Raw genomic sequence first — 20,677 nt, 5'->3', positions numbered from 1 at the left:
GGCTGAATAACCCTGATACTGAGAAGGGAAAGTACTTGCTTTTGAGCCTCTGCCCACTGGTTTGGAGGAAGACCTGGCACCCCGCTTGGGGTTGGCAGTGAGTGGAATTAGAGTCTGTATCCCTGGGATACAATACTTAGTTTTGGTCCTGGGTAATGGACATCCCATTTTTTAGCATGCAGGGCGAGTTTTCCTCCTAGGAGTGCAAGTACTTGGTCATGGCTGGGAAGAACGATAGACAAGTCATTGTGAACTTTTTCCATAAGGGGGTGGCTTACCACTCCTGGTTTTAGAGGTGGGAGCACTCCATTTATTACATCTCTGCATACCCTGAGACTGTAGTCTTGCTGGTCTGTTGCCCCTGGGTTTGGACTGAAGGGCTGGGAGGGACTGGAAAGGACCAGTTATTAGATGGCCAATGCCTACTGAATCTAGGTGGCTGTACCTGTAAGAAATCTGTAACAGTTTGCATAGATTTAGCTTTTTCCTCCATCTTTTTAAGAACATCTTCTGCTTTTGTGCCAAACAAGTGTTCCTGGTTCAATGTAGCATCTAGCGATTTTGCTTTGACATGGTCTGGCAGGATTTTTTCCTTCAGCCAAGCATGCCTTCTCAGTACAGACCCAGCGACAGCAGCCCTGTAAGATGCTTCTAAGGTATCAAAACCACCCTGCAAAGTATGTTTACTAACTTGGTTTGCAGAATGCATTAACTCTTGTAGCTCTACTCACTGCACAATCTGGAAACAACAACATTTTCTGTTTAATTAGTTCCATGATATGCTGTTGATACTTCAACATGTGAAACTGGCAATTTAAAGCCCTTATGGCAAGAGTTGCAACCCATCTGTCTAAAGCTCTAGAATCCCTGAATGAAGGGATAGGGTTTTCGGCTGTAGTGGCCTCAATACCTTTAGGTCCCTGGGAAATGGTCTCTGGATCCGTAGTGGGATTCTTAAAGAGAAATTTGTGTGAGTCAAGTACTCTGTAGTACCTGTCAGGCTTTCTAGGAGCTGGTGGTAAAGAATCAGGAATAAGACTGGACTCTATGAAGACATCATCTACAATATCCAGGACAGGGGGTATAGCTAGTGGCCTGTACTGAGGCAAGTCTAAAAATTCTCTGAGTCTCTTTTTGGACTGTGGGTAGTCCTGACATTCCCAGCGGAAATGCTCCCTTAAGGTATGCAAGGCTTCACCAAAATAAAAGTCCTCTGGAAGGGAGGCAGAGGGAATGGAATCTTCTGCATCTGAATCCTCATAGGTAGATAAGGGAATGTCCTGGTAATCAGAGGGACTCGCAGTCTGTAGAATCAGAAGGAAATTCAATCCTTTGTCTTATAGAGGGGGAAGGCTGGCTTCCCCTAATTAAAGTTATAAGGTCTTCAGTCATTCTAAGCATTTGTTTCCGTGGCATGGGAGCTTGAGCATGAACTTTGGCCGTTGGTTTTCTAGGCGTAGTGCGAACTCTGGGCCTGAGAAAGTCGGTAGTTTTAGTAAAAAATGAAGATATCTGTTTAATACGAACATCCGAAGGTTGGAATACACCCTCAGAAGCCAGTGCCTGCACAGCGGCTCCAGACCCATCCAAGGTAGAGACATTTGCAGGTTCCAAAGTCAAAGAAGCAACTCGCGGCATACTGGACTCCAAATGAGTCTCAGCAGAGGCCTGAAAATCTGTAGAAGTGGGTATCAGGGGCTGCGAAGGCGCCTCACTGAGTACCAGGCCTATGTGGTCTGTCCCTGTCTTTATCCTTAAGTTTTTTCGGTAGATCGGTAGTCGGATGGCTTATAGAAGCCATTTCAGAATACGGAGAATGAGAGCAAAAGAATTTAGCGACAAAAATAGCCCGACGACGAATGGCTTGGGTGTTGAACAAGACACAAAATTGACAACGAGGAACATCGTGGTCTGGGCCTAAACAGGTGATGCAGTAAGAATGAAAATCTCTGTGAGGTATTTGTTTTCCACAGGCAAGACAATTATTAACTTTTTCTGACATTGGTTAGAACAAGAAAAAAAAAAAGGATCCCCAACGGGGTACTTATCTTTTAGAAGACTCAGGTCTGACACTCGAAAAATGAAAATTTCAGGATGCGGCCGACCGGCACTTGCGAACTGCTTCTGTTTCGGGCACTGCATGGCAAGAAAAGCTGATGTAATGGTGTCGGCTGCATAATTTATACCCCTGACATCCCGACGCAGAAATCTCAAGACTCTGGTATTCGGGCCAACTGAGGGCTACCTGCAGGCAGATAACCCAAATGCGATGACTTCAACAGTGAAATACGAAGAACATCCAACTTGAAACAAATGTGACCGTGCCATTTCTGCCTTCACTTTTTTTTTTGGTACTAGTCCCAGATATGATTTATGTATCCTTGCAAACTTTTGTCTTCTAAGTTTATTGTAAACTATAATTTTGTTAGTTTTCAGCATTAAGCCTTGGATACAACTTATTTCTTCCCAAATATGACCAAAACAGCAGCAAGTTTAATGACGCAAACACATGAGCACTTCTAGTGCCTTGGCTATAAATGCCTTCTAAGGAAGTGACAATTTAAATGCATACAATATATACTAAAAATCAATTAAAATAATCAATTAATTAATAACCATACATTTTAAAACACCAAAACATTAAATACATTTATATTGGATACTTTAATTTATCTCTATAGGCCCCTAATGGCCAAACTACTATATTTAAAAATACATAATCTCTCTCTCTTTGTGCAATAATCATTATTTAATTTCTTGTTGTTCTCCTGGTTTAACTAACTTGCAACAATATATAACTTGTAATAAATTAGCATTTTAGCATGTTCCTGTAAAGAAATGTTCACCCACAGCACACACTACCCTTGCTAAATATACATATCTTGATGAGTGGGCCGACGAATCCAATATGGTCACAGCAGAGTTAACTCACCAGCAGCTGAAGCAAACAGGAAGACAGATTCAAGAATGAAGCCTCCCGTGGAAGTCTTCTTTTTGCAGCTTGGGAATGGAATAAGAGTCATCAGGACTCAGGTCTATATCCTTACTACAAAAGGTCTGATAAGTAGATAATGGAGCCTCAGTGATTCGGTCTTAATACCTAACTGAAAACCTAAGTTTTGAAGTAAAAATTTTTAGTGACCACACTAAACGCACTAGCCCCATCCTCTATTAACAATTTTTGACAGACAAGTTGCACTTTTCCTCACACAAAATGATAATTCAGAAAGGATTCCCCACAGGGAACCAGGACTGTCTACTAAAAAAAAAAAAAGGTGTCCGATAAGCAGATTGCAGAACTTCGAGTCAGTGAAATCTGACTGGAAAAAAGTTTTTAGGTAAAATTATTCAATGACAACCTCCAAAGCCACAAGTCCTAGACACTAATTTTGACTGAAAACTTTCACAAAACAGTAATTTGACAGGGGTTACCCAACCAGAAATCCTGACTTAAAATATAAGACCAGAGGTAAAAACATTTTTACTGCCAACCACTAAATACACAAATCCCAGCTTCTAGCATAAATTTCTGACAAAAAAGGTAAACTTTTCTCCACAAGAAAAGATGAAGTGGAAGGTATTCCAAAATAGGGTACTTATTTTTGTAGCCTTGGACAAGGTCTAATCAACTTATCCCTTGAAGCCCGCAGGGAAGAGCACAATTCAACTGCAAGAAAGGTCTTAAGTTTTGGCATGCCTTCCATTGATTTCATATTGCTGTCTGTGAGCTGTACAGTGGCTTTGGCATGTGGAAGGTGCCGTAAAGCTTTGGAAGACAAATGGCCATCCTGTCCTTGGCAGGATACACCCCGCATAGATAGGCTATGGTGTCTGTCACTACAAGAACCAGAAACATGAAGGGGCTGCTCAGAGAGATCTGGGGTAAGAAGCCAACAAAGACTTAAAGTGCACAAATGGAAAACCTGATTCAGTCTATGAGAAGTTCAAGGATTTGTTCCACTGAAATCTTAATGTTCACTGAAGTACCTATATATTTTACCTGTATGAGAAATAGTTACTAGCACATGGCATAGAGTCTCTGGAGACCAACTTACTGGGGCTAGGTTTGATACCAAAACAAGTGATCATGTTTTCAACAAGAAAATAACTCTTTTCTTGGGGTATACCTACCCTGCAAGCCAGAATATCCAGGAAACATTCTATGAAGACTGTGGTCTGCATTGTCTATTTACAACTTTGCAGTGTTTGCCATACTGCCTACAGGATTAAAGCAGGTGAAGTAAGGACTCCCTGTTACTATCTTTTCCAGAGATGGGGTAGCTAGCCACCAGTTGTCTAAGTAGGGAAAGATCCTGGTTCTCTGCAATCTCAGGAAAAACACCATTATGTCCATACATTTGCTGAAGACACTGTGTGCTGAGATGAAATCAAATAAGAAGGCGTGAAAGTGTCTGGCTCCTAACTGAAAGTAGGAATCTCACAGATTCCTTGACAATTTTCACATGTAGGTATGCAGGCTTGGTCTGAGGTGCACTGTTTTCCTGGCTATAAAAACAGAATCTGGAAAATAAACTTTAGATGCTCTCATCAAGGGGATCTTCTGGACAGCTAGCTATAGCAGAAAGCCTGCTACCTCTTCCTTTGTTCCTTTCTGATGGGCTAGGACATTTGAGACACAGGCAGGGTGGGACAATAAACAGGATTTTGTAATGTCTAGAAACACATCCCTTATCTGCCAGTCAAGTGTGATGGTCATCCACAATGAGATGGAGAAAAATGCCTCTTCAAAGAGGGACAGACATAAAAGTCCTTAAAGATGCTGCTGCTGCTTCTACTTCTGCAACCCCCATGCAAGGAACAGCCTTGGTTTTGTTGAGAATTCTAGCCTCCAAATAGGTATCCACTCTGGAATGAACTGCAGTCTCTCTGTCCTTACCACACTGCTGGTACGTCTGTTGCTGCTTGCCTTGTTTTAACCACAACTGCTTGGGACCCTTCCGACTCCTAGGTAAACGGGCACTGTAATGACCATCAAGGTTAGTTATGTTTGTTAACTTGGGTTGAACACTGATCAAAATGGAACGTTTTCTGGTTCAGTTCTCATTCCTTAAGTTTCTCTCTCTCTGTCTTCTGAGATTCAAGCACACTGTTCCCTTTAATACAGCACAAGGAAAGACACCTAGAATTTTGTGGCAAAACTGGTAAGGCAAAGCCAGGGATGACCGCAGGCAGTAATGGTGCCTGCTGCCTTATACTGCAGTGTCCATAGCATTATGTGCACTAGATGTATAGAAAGGTTAGACAAAGCCAAAATGGTCATAGTTTGGGAAATCAACATTCTTTTCACTCCCCTGAAGCAGCTGGTCCATTGTCTTGCCTAATTCATCTACAAGCTCCTACTGGGGAAAAGCAAGTGTAAAACAATAACTAAGCACCCTGCACCCTTACGGGAAACATGCAAGGCATGTAGAGACGCATCCCAAAACAGCCGGGGTATTGACCATTTTAGGAAGATGAACTGCTGGGACTCTTGTGCGAGCTCCTGCTTGAGGGCTACTGTCACAACTGTGGAGTCAATAACCAGGATACTTATCAGACCTTAGGCAGCTTGAAGTTCTTACTTGGCTTTGTTGTCAGGGGGCTACAACATTGGGGTCCCTTCCAGGTCTGACAGATGAGCAGAAGCATCTTATTAGCTGGTCGTACCACCTAAGGGATGATGTGGTGTTCCAAAAGGAGGACACCTGCATACTCAGATGAAAGAAGATTCTTGGGGCCATTTTATCAGGTGGAAGAAGATTCCTGGAGTCATCTTTCAGTTACTTACAAGATCAATACCTCCACACATTTAGGAAGGCAGGGGGGAGGGAAATGGCGAATCTGTCCTACATTTACTCCTGGTGTCTGCAGTAGGAGATTCCAATAGAGAGCTGATGAGTTTAGTCTTGAACTTGTGCTCTCCTATTTTTATTGGTGGGACTGACCAAAGGGAAACTGAAACAGATCCAAGCTTCTGTGAAAGATCCTTTTACTGAACATAAGAACCTCTATCCCAACTGGGGGGGGGGGATTGGAGGCAGGAAACACAGACAGGTAAGTCTTAGGTGAAGGGCAACACAGTGAAAGTCCAGGAGCAAGTGCACTTGAAGCATCACAAGCTCCACTATCTTCACCACTTCTGTGGACATCTTCCTTGGTGATAACTCCATAAGTGAAAAGGATAGCTACACCAAAGGCAGAGGCACAACCTGTGCCTAGAGGTTCATCAGGACTTGCACAATAGACTCCAGACACCTTCAAGCTGACACCTCAAATGCCAACAATGCTGAGGTACAGAAAGGTACAGGGTAAGGACATTGAAGCCAACCTCAATTCTATCCGTTGTTACTGAAAGAAGAGTCAAAGCCACCAAAAAGGTACGTATATTGATAGTGTTAAAAATCAGTCAGCTCCAAAAGACAATACTCTGGCCCTATGTCAACAGCTGAACACCAAAGGTCTAGTCGACATTAGTCCTCGAGCCTGTTGGGTATTGCCCATCCTCAATACAATCAATGCCACAAGACTGGGGAGGAGAAGAAAGAAGGTGGGGAAGGGAAACAACGTTGAAGGATCTCATAGGGAAGGGACTAAATTCATCTTTTTTATATGAATTTGTTAGCCGAGAGTACAGGCTGGTCAAAGGACCCTTTTAAGTCATCACTCAGGCCAAAGGCAAGGTAAATACACCATCTTGAATGAATGAAAATAAAGGAATACAAAATTATAACAGGAAATGAGCAACATTAAATACAACAGTTGTAACACCTCCTTGGTTCAAGTATGAATGAAACTTACACATTTTTGAAAACAAAGAACAGTGAATGCTAGCAATGTAAATATGAATATTACCTTTGAAAAGAAATAAACAATACTATCAATGTAAAGGCATATTCTTATAAACCTGTTCTGTTCCAACACTAGAAAAAAAATTTAAAGTTGCTGTGAATCTGCCCTGGGGAAATCTAACAAATGTAGTGAAATATGCACCAGTTAACTTATAATTTTAGGGATGTTAATAAAAACTAAATAGATTCACAAGGAAGTTATACATGGAGGGAAGAAATGTTTCACAGGGAATGAGAAGAGACGTGAAAGAGTAAAGTATTCTTCACTGTAAAATGGGATAATTCCAGTGGGTAGCTACCATTAGAGGAAGGGAGAGAGAGAGAGAATGATGTTTAAATATACACACTATGGCCTATTTATATAAAACTTATAATACAACTAGCAATAAAAAGGAACATATTATCCCTGTGATTATTAGATTACAGGTGACATGAGGAAAAGGTGTCTTAAGGAGGGGGAATGAATAGTTGAGCCAACATTTACTTATATAATATCTGTTTACCGGGAAAGTCTGACTTGGAGCAAAGACAATTTTCAGCAGAGGCCCAGGGAGAAATCCTCCAGATGCATGTCTTTGAAACGTGGGAGGAAACCACAACACCCAGAGGAAACCCACACAAGGAGGACATGCAGACTCCACACAGAAGGCACTCCAGCAGAGAATCAAACCGGAAAACCTCTTGCTGTGAGGAAACCAACGCTACCGCTGCACCACTGCGCAGTCTAATATCTGTGACAGTTATGATCATTAATGTTGAAAAAGTGTTCTTTGATATTTTTTCTAAATGTCTTGTACTTTGTTTCAACTTCTAAGTCCCTTAGCCAGGTTGTTCTAGTAATCAGGGACTAGTCTGCAGAAGAACTTTTCTCCAAAAGGTTTTTTAACCACTGTTGTCAGTGTTACTGCAAAAGTTATAGTGGGAGGATCTTAAACTACACCCGTTATAAAGGATCCAGAATTATTCTGTAGTTAGAGCCAACAGTCAACAGTTTGCTCTTCTGAGAGTCAAAGGCTTTAATTGATGCAACAGGCTTAGCAGAAAGAGGTCTTGGAGTGAGGTGTAACCCTACCAAACTACCTTACACAATGAGAAAAGTCTGTCCTGCCTGGAATATGTCTCATAGGTCTGTCTAATAAAACAGAGAGCCTGGTTACAACCACTGGCCACAGAAGAACATTTATCTTCCTCCTGCCCATCTTTCACTGGGCACCTAGGACCATCACCAAGGATTTCCCTTCTTGCATTCAAAGACATTTAAACACATCTAGGGAAACCTCTCTGAAGGATAAGCTCATGCATCTCTCGTCCTCTTATAAGATTTATCTCCATCTTTGGACTTCTGCAACTCAGCCAACAGTGACACCCATCTTCCCCCTCCAGAGATACAAGCCCCTTGGGCACCAACAAGTTCCCACTGTTGTTGAAAATTCCACTTTTAAAACCCTTACAAATCTCACAATTCTTAGATGCTGGAAGTTTAAACAAACTGCAGACAAAATATGCCCATCAGCAGCAGAGATGTTTGAAACCATAATGACAATCCACAACATACAAAGAAAATACTACAAAACAATTAGCCCATGTCCAACATTACCTGTGGGGAAAAAAAATTCTCAATTTGAGAACTGATACTACTATAGTAAAGCTGACCCAAACTGTCAGCAGTAGCCTAAAACCCCACTAACTAAATAACAGGAGCATAAAAAAGGCACAGAAAATCACAACCAAACGATGGCCTTTTTTTTTTGGGGGGGGGGGTTAAGAAAGGTCTGTCCAGCATGGTGCTACAAACCTCAAAAAGGCAACGTGAAAAAACTATCTGCAAAAAGGCTCTGCTTGTCAGAAGACAAAGACGTGGAATCATCCCCGAGTTGTGAGCTATGCAACTAGCAGAAGAGATCTGCAGATAGGAAGGGAGAACAGGACATCATGGAATGGGGGGAAAGAGGTGGAGGTCTAGGTAAAGTTTTTGGCACAGAGTTGACTTCAGCATATGTGCAAGTCCTGTCATATAAAGCGGATGGACAAGATCATCCACAACATACCAATTAAAGCACCCATGTGTCCCTTTCTGAGCAGTTATTTAAAACACTAGACAATGTAGCAGCCCCAAGAAAGTTAATTCTGCCAACTTAGGGCTTCTAGATATTATTACTGTACATATCAAGTTAAAAAAAGTTTTTGATTGCTGCAAAAAAAAAAATGCTCCATTGAAAATAAATTACTAGGAAATTCCATCTTTATTTTCAGTATTTATAAAGTAACTTGGTAGAATTCTCTCCTTTTTATTAACTAGTATCCTGAATTTTTTTTGTATGTATTTATTTATTGCCAGTGGTCACCACGAAAGACTGAAATCTCAACTGCTAATTATGCGATGAGCAGGAAAAGTCTGGTGCACTCTAAACACGTCAGTGAAACAACTAATGTATTATGAAACTATTTAATTTGGCTAATTTGGTATGTCTGCAAGACAGTACAGTAAAGTTACTGCCAAAAAAGCAGACTTAAGTTTGTTTATTTAAAAAGTGTTGCTTAACACAGATTATGAAAAAAAAATCTTAAGTTTTCACTAAAATTCTACTCCATACATAATTTTTTTTCATTTTACAGCACAAACAGGCTTCCAAACACAATACAAGTAGCGCAGAAAACACAATTGTAACAATGCTCTTAATGGTCCATGTTTTCAAGTCTATGACAGTTTCAAGGCAAAAATACTGTAAGGTAATGAGTGGTCGTCTCCACAATACAAGGTTTTGCCTCTCTTCTCTTTCCTTCTTCTTCTTTTCTATCAATAAAGAGTGATCTGAAATTAGAAAAGCAGGATTAGATAGTCCATGTACTTGTCAAAAAATATCTTTACAGTTTAACATTCCTAAAAAAATCACTGTTGCATTTATTTTCCTTGATCATTAACAATCAAAGGATATGGTCTACTTCACTCCTCTGAATTAAACAAGTCTTCTCAGTGCAAGATCTGTTATCTCCATTTAATGGTTACCTGTTGCACATGTTACTAACAAAGAATTTCTGCTTAGTGAACACCACTTTATTTGCATTGTTTTTTTAATGAGGCCTATTTTTACTTAAATGGGCACTGGCATTTTCTAGTCTCTGGCTAGCATCAGGTAACAATCCTGCTTACCAAGTGAAACAGTATCACTGTACTTGCTTATTTTTTGCCACACAATGGGATTTTTTTCTACTTCCACTGCTACTGTCAAACATGCTTCAAAGTGACTACTGACATTTTGTTAGTAGTACGAAGTGTCAACTTTAAGCATTATTAGTAAACCTACTTGCTAAGCAATGACAGTAATAAAAGAAAACTCTCGCTAAGCAATTTAGTTGTTCATTCATTCATTCATGCAAGTTTGGTTATCCCACTTGGTATGGTCTATTTTGAGAAGAAACTCAACACAGTGTTCGCTCTAACTATAGGATATTTGGCCCGAAGGCAGGGAAATTCCACTACTTTTTTCCAGTCAGTGTTGTTGGGATCATTTACATCAGCCTAGGTACCACCTATTCAAGGAAATGTGACCTCAGTTTAATGCAACATCCAAATGGCAGCACCACAGAAGTGCATCACCCACTTATGCTGTACTACAGTGTCAGTAATGGAAGGTGAATCAAAGCACCTAGCAAGGAAAAAGAACCCACAACATTCACAGCTTGCTGGCATAAAAGTCAAGTGTGATACCCACTGTTATGCTATCTCAATAACATCTAGAACAGAAACAATGAACTCCTGGTACTAAAAATCTTAATAAAATGTGCCTTGCCACGACATGCACTAAACACTTTTGTACTGCCACCTTTATGTCATCCCACTCACCATATTTCACCTTGTATTTAAATCACTATCACAACCAGTTCATTTCCAACTGCTTAGAACAGAAGTACTATTCACATCCCAGTGTTGTGTGCAGTAGTGGTATGCTAAAGTAAAAAACTATGTGAGCAGTGGCTCCTAAATCTCCTGATGTTGGCTTTTTGGGAACTACTAATTCTGTAATTCTTTTATGATAAATGTGATCTACAAAGATTAACACCAGGTCACTGAAGGAAATGTCAGCAAATAACAATACCATAAAACCAGACTGATGAAATCCACTTTCAACAAACAATTTTTTTTTTTTTTTTTGCAGTGAAGCTTCCACATGTGAGGAGACACCTACAACTTCTTCTAAACTAATTTAGACCAAATACATGGTCATACAACTGTGGGGAAATGTACAAAATGTATTAGCCCTGAATGTGGTTTTCTGCAAAATCACTCTGCGATACCAGCACTTGTTGTACAAGGTGTCAGACTGCCATCTACACTAAGACATCTAAGACTGTTCAAAATGTCATATAGATCTCATTTACAATAATGTATTCAACATTTATTGGTACAACTGCTAATTTGATGAGAAATTTGGAAATTTGATAAAGTGGACATCGTTCATGTTCACTGAAAGATACAGTGATTTACTTACAATGCATGAGATATATGCGGTAACATACATGTAACATGTGCTATGTAAGAATGGACAATCCAAACAATCTCATGTGCATAAGCCTTTCTAAGCTACCTGCAGCACGTTATGTGCTACAGGCACTTCAATGTTAAATAAAGTGCAACCGTGTGAATCCAACTTTCCTTAACATAACACATTTCAAGTAGATCACCACTTCAGTCATATTACTTATTCTGGGGAACTGCAGAAAGCAAGACGCCGGACTTATGTACTGATCTCCGTAGCTAATTTTAGAACACAGTTCAACCCCGGTCAGTCAGATTTATGTTCAATGTAAAGGAGAAAATGTCAGTGCCATACCTTTGGGTCTTTTATGGCCAAAAATGCTAAGGTTTTCACTACCACCACAAAAAAAAAATGGCACCTAGAATGCCTAGAATCCTCAGCCTATCAAGTCCACAAGGATTCTCACAAAGACATGACTGGATAGTTCAAGAGGTATGTCTCAACAATACTGACATTTCTCCATAAGGAAGGAAATTTTAAGACAATGAGAAGGTACTCAAAAGTGCCTTCCCCCCACTGGTCCTGAAAGGGAGAAGCCTAAATGAAACTATATATGCCTCCACATACCTAGTGGCTAGTTGGTGAGAACCTGGACTGCAGAGGCAGTCGCATACTTAAAACATCTACTGTTATAATAAGCTCCAAATAAATATCCTTGGATCGGTGATCCTCATTATAAAAAAATTTTTCAGTAATGGAGCTACAGATGAAATAGATGAAAAACAAGGGCTACAGTAAGCCCTGCAGTACAGCTGTGGAGAATCCTACTCTGCTGTTAAGCTGTATGTCTAATTTGTCATGCCAGGAAAAAAGTGTGGACAGAAGTCCAAGTAACCGTCAAAAAAGCTATGGGAAAGTTGGCCACAGCTGTGGCTGTCAGTCTTATGGAAGGAGCCCCAACCACAGCATCAATCTTCTTACCATACCTGTAACAGAAAATTATACAATACACTAGTCATGTGGATAGGGTCTAAGTGGAGACTGGATTGGTAAAGCTCCTCTCTGATTTGTAGTTAAGAAATAAGGTTGACAGCTGGATAGCTGGACTAAGTGTTCTTTCAACACCACTTTAGGCATGAAGGATAGTTTTGTACCAAGGCTAATTGTTTGTGGAATTTCATGCAACTCTTAGTACGAGACTCTGATACCTGGTAGTAGCACTATGCTCAAAGGGAAACCATCTTTAAACCAAGTTCAAATCCAAGGTGAAGGGATCAATGTCCTACGCAGTTTTAAATGAAGGACCCCCTTCAGAAACTTATTGAGGCTATACAAAGATAAAGAGGGTCCACTGGCATGAATGCTGAAATAGCTGAAAGGTGTAAAATGAAGGAAGTGAAAGAGAGGCCTCTATCAGCTTGACCAGGTATTGTAAGACTTACAGCTTAGGTAACTACTTCAGTATACCTCTGGAACTGAATCATACCAGCATCAGCATCACTTATATTTGACTAGGCAATATTTCTTATTTCCTTGCACTAGCTCTGCTTCTTACAGAATGTTTATAATTGTGGCTGAGAGCCTGCACTTAGAATTGGGCTGAAAGAATACATGCTGCTAGCCTCAGGATCTTTGTATTTGGATGCACCAGGGTATCTTTTAATTGGGTCAACAGCATGCTGTGCTGGCATAAGAGGAGGGGACACTGCTGTGTCATATGGATTATACTGGTGAACCAGGACTGCTTGAAACAGAAACGAACAAATCAAAAAAGAAGAGTTTACCACTTCTGCTCTTGTCTTTTGGAATACCCTTCTGGAAAACTGAAGGCACAGAGCAAGCGTCTTTTCCACAGCACTATGAAGGTATCCGCAACCCAGGCTTTAGGACTGGGGAATCTAAAGTATAAGACTAGAAAGCTGGCAATTCTCTTGGAGATGAACACGTCTGCTATGGAACATCATAGCACCTCTGAGATGTTACAGATCACCTGAACACCCAGCTTCCAGTCATCTCAGTCAATCTGCTTGCATACTTTGACCTGAGGGAATTCAGGTGGTCTTGTAGATATATGTCAAGGTTGTTTTTTTTTTGTTCTTACACCATCTTAGCAAGTTTGTAAAACTGGTACAAGCAACTGCCTTCCAGATTGTTGAAATACCACATCACAGTGGTGCCGTCTGTTATGACCTTCAGGTAAGCCTGGTTTAAGCTCACTTAGAATCCGTGGTGGTGCAGCGGTAGCGTTATTGCCCCACAGCAAGAGGTTCTCCCCTTTGATTCTCAGCTAGTGTGCGGGGAGTGCCTTCTGTGTGGAGTCTGCATGTCCTCCCTGCGGGCCGAGTGGTGTTCCGAAACACGTGTCTGAATGAGCGTGCCTTCGTTGAAGGTTGGGCGTCGAGCTGGCAACACGGCACCGTGAAAATCTACTGCCAATCATTAGCGGACTGGGAGTTCCGCTGTGACAACCCCTAACTGGGAAAAGCCGAAAGGCAACACAGACAATCTATTGTATGATTACATACATGGTCTGCAGTGTTACGCCTCAGGAAATAACTCACTCTGAGAAACGCTAGTTTAGCCCACAGTCCAGGTCAGAAGCATCTGCAGCTGGGGTCTGGCTTGGTATGGGGAAGAAGACCCAGAGCAATACTGACTGGTGTCCACTTGTACAGCCACTCAAATGAATTTTCTCTTTATGGATCAAAGAAGTGGGATTTACACAGAGATAGGATGGCTGTGCTGCAACCAAGACCTCCTCAGATAACACTGGATCTTTCTTGTATACACATGACCCAGGGGTGGTATAACGATGGATGCTGAATGGTGGCTCATAACTCGTAGTAGCTCTCTGGAGGAGTCCCTTGGCCAAGCAGAAAAAGACTAACTTCAAAACTATAGCATTTAATTTGAGGGTAAAAAGGAGCTGCCCTTTTTGTGCGTCTGGCATAGCACCCAAGAAATCTTTCACGCCCCAGGTACCAAGCTACACTTGAGAATGCGGATACTGAATCCTCCAGACCAGTTCTGAAGCTTCAGTTGCTAGGATCTGGATCAGTATGGGGCATCAATACAATGATCAAGTAACAGTATTTTGTTTTCACACACAACACCCACCCCCAAAAAAAGACAGACACTTTCTGTTTATACCTGTGAGACTGGATGATCATAAAAGTGAAGTAATGGCCTTAGTAATGGGTTTCAACCTGTTTTGGACTTGCACAAAAATGTACACACTTCAAAGGCAAATCCTACAAATTGTTGTTAAACAGTGATCATGCAACTGCCTTTTGTTTTTCAATCAGCTTATATCCCACCCAAACATAGCCACTTAGTGTGCACTTTTGATATTCATGATGAAAGTGAAAGAAATAATGGCCATGGTAATCTATTTTAACTGCCGTCATCTGTTCTTCCAAGCAAGCTATGTAAATGATCACCTAACAGTTCTCATGCATCAGACGTTTTTCAACCCAGAGTCTGCTTTCCCTCCTCCATTCCTGTCTGCTTCTGGGATTTCTGCCTGTGATGAATAATGATCCACACAGTAATATATTTCAACTTGCTGCTCTCTTAAGCATACAATCTGCTGAAAGGCAAGCTTTAACAATGATCATATAACAGTGATCAAGTAATGTCCCTCTGTTTTAACAAAGGCCGCCTCCCTACCACTCGTTGACTTTTTAAAACCTGATCTGATGTCCAAGTATATTCTAAGGGAAGGAAACAATAGCTTCCTACTCTCCTACACAGCCTTAATCTTGTACTATAAACACAACAGCACAAACTGTCAGTAATGGTATACTAATTACCACTGCCCATATGTACAAATGGATGTCTTCCAACCCATTACTACAGTAGTTATGTAAAGCACACAGGTGAAAACTGTCCCTGAAAATCAAATTTTCTGCTTGCACTGGTGATCTCCATCAGTCATTGGATAAGTACTGAGAATTAAGTCCCTTAACAACTAATTTCTAGTTCTTAACTTATACAGCAACAGGTGATGGAATAGGTAGCCATGGATTTTCTCATGAGAGTTTTCAATCATTTACAGTAGTAACTTTGGGTAACTTAACTTCATTGGTATAACTTGTGTACCATCAGTACGCTAATTTTCTTTATTCTAAAAATCAGTTTATGTTAAATAGTAGTCTAATTTTAAGTGAAAATATGAGAGAGTTCTGACATATGCTCTTCTAACTATTGTTGAGACAACTCAGTACCCAAAGTTAAGCAGATAAGAAGCTAGAAAGTGAAGGTGACAGTTTATCTCTAATATCCTCAGTTCAAAAAACATTTCCACAATGATCTGCTTGTAGAGAATGTAGACGTGATCACTGTGGAAGGAATGAAGCATGATTCTATGGATAGTTTTCTCCTTTCTACAAACAGTGAATTAGTACAAATCTTTTCAGCATATAACAGACAAAACTACAATACTCGCCTACTTTTAACAAAAGACATAATTCCCATACGAAGTAAAGAAAACAGCAGAATTCCACAGAAGGTCTTCCTAGATCAAGATCAACTGGCAAAGAATGCTGGTTACTAGAGGGTTGATCACTCCCTTATGTTTTCATGCTACTACCACATTAAAGAGTAGTGATATTTTTCCCTTTTAAAATGCGAGTACTGCTTCTTACTGAGCTGGTAGAAGAAAGATAATACTACAATAGTGCAAAGTACTCCCCATTATCAGTATATATTTTAATCACACTGCATTAAATCTTCACATTTTAAACGGTGATGTAGGCATATGTACATTAAAGGAAATGTGAATTTAGTTTGTCTTCTATTAATTTCATGTATTTATGTGCGTTTTAACAATCATTCGCGTCCACATTACACAAACTGATCAATTCCCCCTTTTCTTTAAAGTTCACACCTCTTCCTAAACATTAATCTGCATACTATTTCCACAGATTCCATGTATTACTATGTAATTTGCTCTCTCTTTTTTCAAGATCCCACATCCAGTTCTCTCATCTCCTTTACAATAACCAGTTCTTCAATTATATTTGGTTTACATTCTGATTTCCATTTTCTATCAATTGTTTTTCTTCTGACAGCCAGCAGCATTAAAAGTAGTAAAGTCCTACTATTATCTAATCAATTCAGATCTTGAGTCATAATTCAGCTCATATGATTAAGTTTCATTACAAACATTTGCTCCCTCAATATTTTTGACAAAGTACTCTGTAGTGGATTTTTTTAAATCTGCCAACTCATTACACTTCCAAAGACATGCTCCTGATTTCCTGCAGCATTTGCCATCTACCCGGGGAAAATTTTTCAGAGCTTGACTGGGTATAAAATTGCCTATGCAAATGCTTCCAAACAAAAATTCTAAACTTTCTTGTCTTTGCAGCTTATCTGCAGACATACAGATCTCTTCCTATTGCTCCTTTGTAAGTAGTCTTTCCCTCCTCGAAAATTTCCAACCTTTTTTAACCTCCTCTGTTTGATTCTTAAAGTTATCATGCAATAAACAGCTTCCCTAAAACTTTATCAGAACTGGTCTTTCACTTAGGACCCTGCTATCACTTTTTCTTTGTCTATACTCTTGGGATCAATCCCTGGTAGGGAAGATAGTCTCTAGCCTGCAGTTCAAACTGCTTTGCCTCATCACACTCTATTACTTTTCCATCTCTACCCATTTATTACCAATAGCTTGGTTCCGTTGCTAATTTTTTCCAGTGAATTTCAGCCCCCTCTTGCTTATCTTCTATATCGCTACTTGCAGTCATCCTTGTTAGTAAAATCTCCTTTCTCTATTCCCAGTGTAGGCTTAAGTCATATCATTAGATCTTTGAGTAGAGATCACTTAACACATACTCCTAACAGACTTATTTTGCCCCTATTTTCCTTGTGAAGAAAAATACTGGTTCTTGCATATACTAAGGTACTGCAGATGATGCAAGACTCCCATATTTTGTAACCCCCATTACATGCTTTCTTCAGTTCTTCAAGTCTAGAAGCATCATAGAGAAGTGTGACTTTGCTGCACAAATAACCAATACCAATCCAAACAAAACTGTAATAAAAATCACAACTGAAAAGCACTAACTATAAAGTACAGTTGTGTACACTTACCATAAATGTAGATGTTAGAGTGTATTCACTGTTGCAGTCATTACATTTGGGTAATCTGCTGGCAGGTTGCACTCAGTCGGCCTGATTAACAAAGTTTTGGGTCCTGCGTCGGTTGCTGTCCCTTCTTCCATGACGTCAGGTCGTCCGGGCTATAAAAAATGCAGTCGACGCCATTACATCAGTTTTTCTTGCCCCAGATGGGGAGCAAAATATATATATGTACATAAGACACAAAAATATACCTCCAAACAAAAGCAAATGCACCAAAAAGGCTTTTAAGCATAATAAAAGAAAGAGCTATAGTAAAACAGGGAGCTGGAGGGAAGGTAACCAGGACTGCAACAGTGAATACACTCTAACATCTACATTTATGGTAAGTGTACACAACTGTACTATGTTCATTGTGTTTCACTGTTGCAGTCATTACATTTGGGTAGATCCCCAAAGCTAAGGTTGGGAGGATGGAATTATACAGCATTAGGACTAGCTAAAACAGCAGTGGCAAAGCTAGCTCTGGATTTAGAGAAAATTGGCAGGTGATGATGCTTGGTGAAAGTATGAACTGAACTCCAGGTAGCAGCTTCTAGAATATCCCTGGTAGGAACGTCTCTGAGAAAGGCTGCTGAAGTAGATGCAGCCCTGGTGGAATGAGATCTGATCCCCTGGGGGATAGGTTTCCCATGGTGTTTATAACAGAAATTAATACAATGGCTTACCCATTTAGAAATGGTTTGCTTTGAAATAGCCTTCCCCTCTGCCCCTGCAGCAAATGCTACCAGCAGTTAAGATTTTCTTCGTGATTTAGTCCTGTCCAATTAGAATCTAAGTTGTCTGTGTACATCCAATCAATGCAGAATCCGCTTTCCCTTGTTCTGTGGATTGGGAAAGAATGTTGGCAAATGAATGGACTGATTTAGAGCCACACTGGATACCACCTTGGGCATGAATGATGGATTGGTCCTGAGTGACACCCTGTCCGCATGAAAGATCATGAAAGGCTCCACTGCCATAAGGGCCTGTAATTCAGAAATCCTTCTAGTGGAAGTGATTGCTAAAAGGAAGGCTGTATTCCAGGAAAGAAAATTCAAGTCTGCAGTTGCAGCTGGCTCGAAAGGAGGTAGAGTAATTTTCTCCAATACAAAGTTAAGGTCCCATTTAGGGGTTGGTGCTCTCCTGGGTGGTCTCAAGTTTTTGGCCCCTCTGAGACACTGCTTTAGAAGAGGATGAGAGAAGAGAGGGGGGGTCTGTGTTGTAATGAGCTGAAATGGCTGAGGCATGGATTTTTATGGAAGAAAAAAAAGACAGGCCCTTGTGAAGCATCTCAGTTAAGTATTGCAAAATCAGAGGTAACTTGGGTACTGCTGTGCACATCCGTTGAGATTGATTCCAGGCACAGAATCTTTTCCATTTGTCAGCATAAGATTTTCTAGTACTAGATCTTCTAGCCTCCAAAATTACATCCATTATAGGTTTGCTGAGGGATGCTAAGGGTGAATTTAAGTGATTAGCCAAGCTGCAAGATTCAATATTTGGAGCAGAGGGTGCAGAATTTGGTTCTCCTGCTGAGACAGTAAAGAAGGTGTCTGAGGCAGGTGCCACACACTGCACAAGAGTGGGTACCAGTATTGGCGAGGCCAGTCTGGAGCAATCAAAATCATTTTTGGCTTGGCCTGTTTGACTTAGTAGAACTTTGGAGAGCAAAGGCAGAGGGGGAAAGGCATAGACTGATAGGTTTTTTCCAGCTGAAGGACAGAGTATCCACTTTCCAGGCTTTTTTTGTGATGAGTTCTTGTGCAAAACTGGTCAACTGGTAGTTCTGGGGTGAGGCAAAAAGATCTATATCTGGGCTACCCCATTTGCGTGTCAACATGTTGAAAATCCATGGCTCCAGTTCCCATTCGTGAGGGTCCATGAGATTTCTGCTTAGTTCGTTTGCCAGAACATTCTGCTTTCCTGGCAGGAATTGAGCTTGTAGTTGTACTTGGTAGCTTAAAGCAGTATTCCACAATGCCATGGCTAGTCTGCAGAGGGGTTATGAATGTGTACCCCCCTGCTCGTTTATGTACCACATAACCGTGGTGTTGTCCGTCTATCAGTAATTGTCCTGGATGAAGGTAGTCCTTGAGGGCTGTCAGTACATTCTGTACAGTTAGCATTTCTTTTTCATTGATATGAAGGTGCATTTGATTTGGGCTCCATTTGCCCTGAATGCATTTCCCTGCCAGATGAGCCCCCCCATGCATAGGTCTGATGCGTCTGTAGTTGGGGTTAGGGTGGCAGGGGGTGGTGTGAATGGCAGTCCCTTGTTTTGGTGGTAGGCCTCTGCCCACCAATGGAACTCTAGGCGCAGGCAAAGTATGATAGGAATCATTGTTTCCAGGCTGTGACAATGTTGACTCCATAAACTTTTCAAGTACCACTGAAGTTTCCTCATATGCAGTCTTGCATATGGAATTAGAAGAATGCATGAGGCCATGAACCCCAAGGCTTGCAGTATTTGCCTTGCAGATAGCAGGGTTTTTGTGGCCGCCTGTTTGAAGTAAGTCACCAAATGAATTTGCTTTTCTGGCATAAGGAAAGCCATCTGGGCAGTTGTATTCAAGCTTGCACCCAGGAATGCAATTTTTTGAGAGGGTACCATTTCAGATTTCTTTTTGTTTATGGTGTACCCTAGACAGGTTAGAAGTCTTTTTACAAATGCCAGATGTTTTAGAAGAATGGCCTGGTTTTCTGCATGAATTAGACAATCATCCAGGTATGGATATATTTGAATATTTCTTTTCCTGCAAAAAGCAATTACTGGAGTCAAACACTTTGTGAATACCCTGGGCGCAGTCAACAAGCCAAAGGGCAGTGCAGAGAACTGATAATGCATGCAGCCTGCTTTGAAATGTAGGAATCTTCTGCAAGATTCCCTGATTGGGATATCCAGGTAAGCCTCTTTTAAGTCGAGAGTTGCCAACCAGGCATCCCCTTGCCTAGCATAGGAAGTAACTGGTGAAGACTCAGCATCTTGAATTTTGGAATGTCCAGAAAGGTGTTTAGAGTAGACAGGTCCAGAACTAGACGCCATGATTGGTCTTTTCTGGGTACCAGGAAAAGTATGGAATAGAAACCTTGTCCCTTTTCCTCTTCTGGTACCGGTTGAATAGCCCCCATGTTTAGGAGGGAAAGTACTTGTTTCTGAGCCTCTGCCCATTGATTTGGGGGCAGGTCTGGCTACCCGTTTGGAGTTGGCAGTGTGTGGAAATGAAA

The 20,677-nt window shown here is 40.8% G+C and overlaps 1 protein-coding gene across 1 annotated transcript in view; it reads right to left on the bottom strand.

The window, feature by feature from the left end:
• Positions 1-20,677, bottom strand: part of VMP1 (vacuole membrane protein 1) — a 1,640,696-nt gene that overhangs the window by 1,425,270 nt on the left and 194,749 nt on the right. The window contains exon 3 of the mRNA XM_044054897.1: positions 9,443-9,660. Coding sequence (XP_043910832.1) covers positions 9,443-9,660 — 218 coding nt within the window. The remainder of the gene's footprint in view (positions 1-9,442; positions 9,661-20,677) is intronic.

Source organism: Protopterus annectens, chromosome 13.part0, assembly GCF_019279795.1.
Source record: "Protopterus annectens isolate FY-2018-M chromosome 13.part0, PAN1.0, whole genome shotgun sequence".
In the NCBI taxonomy this organism is placed as follows: Eukaryota; Metazoa; Chordata; order Ceratodontiformes; family Protopteridae; genus Protopterus; species Protopterus annectens.
The sequence above is the reverse complement of the archived record's forward strand: the minus strand, read 5'-3'. Positions and strand labels throughout refer to the sequence as shown.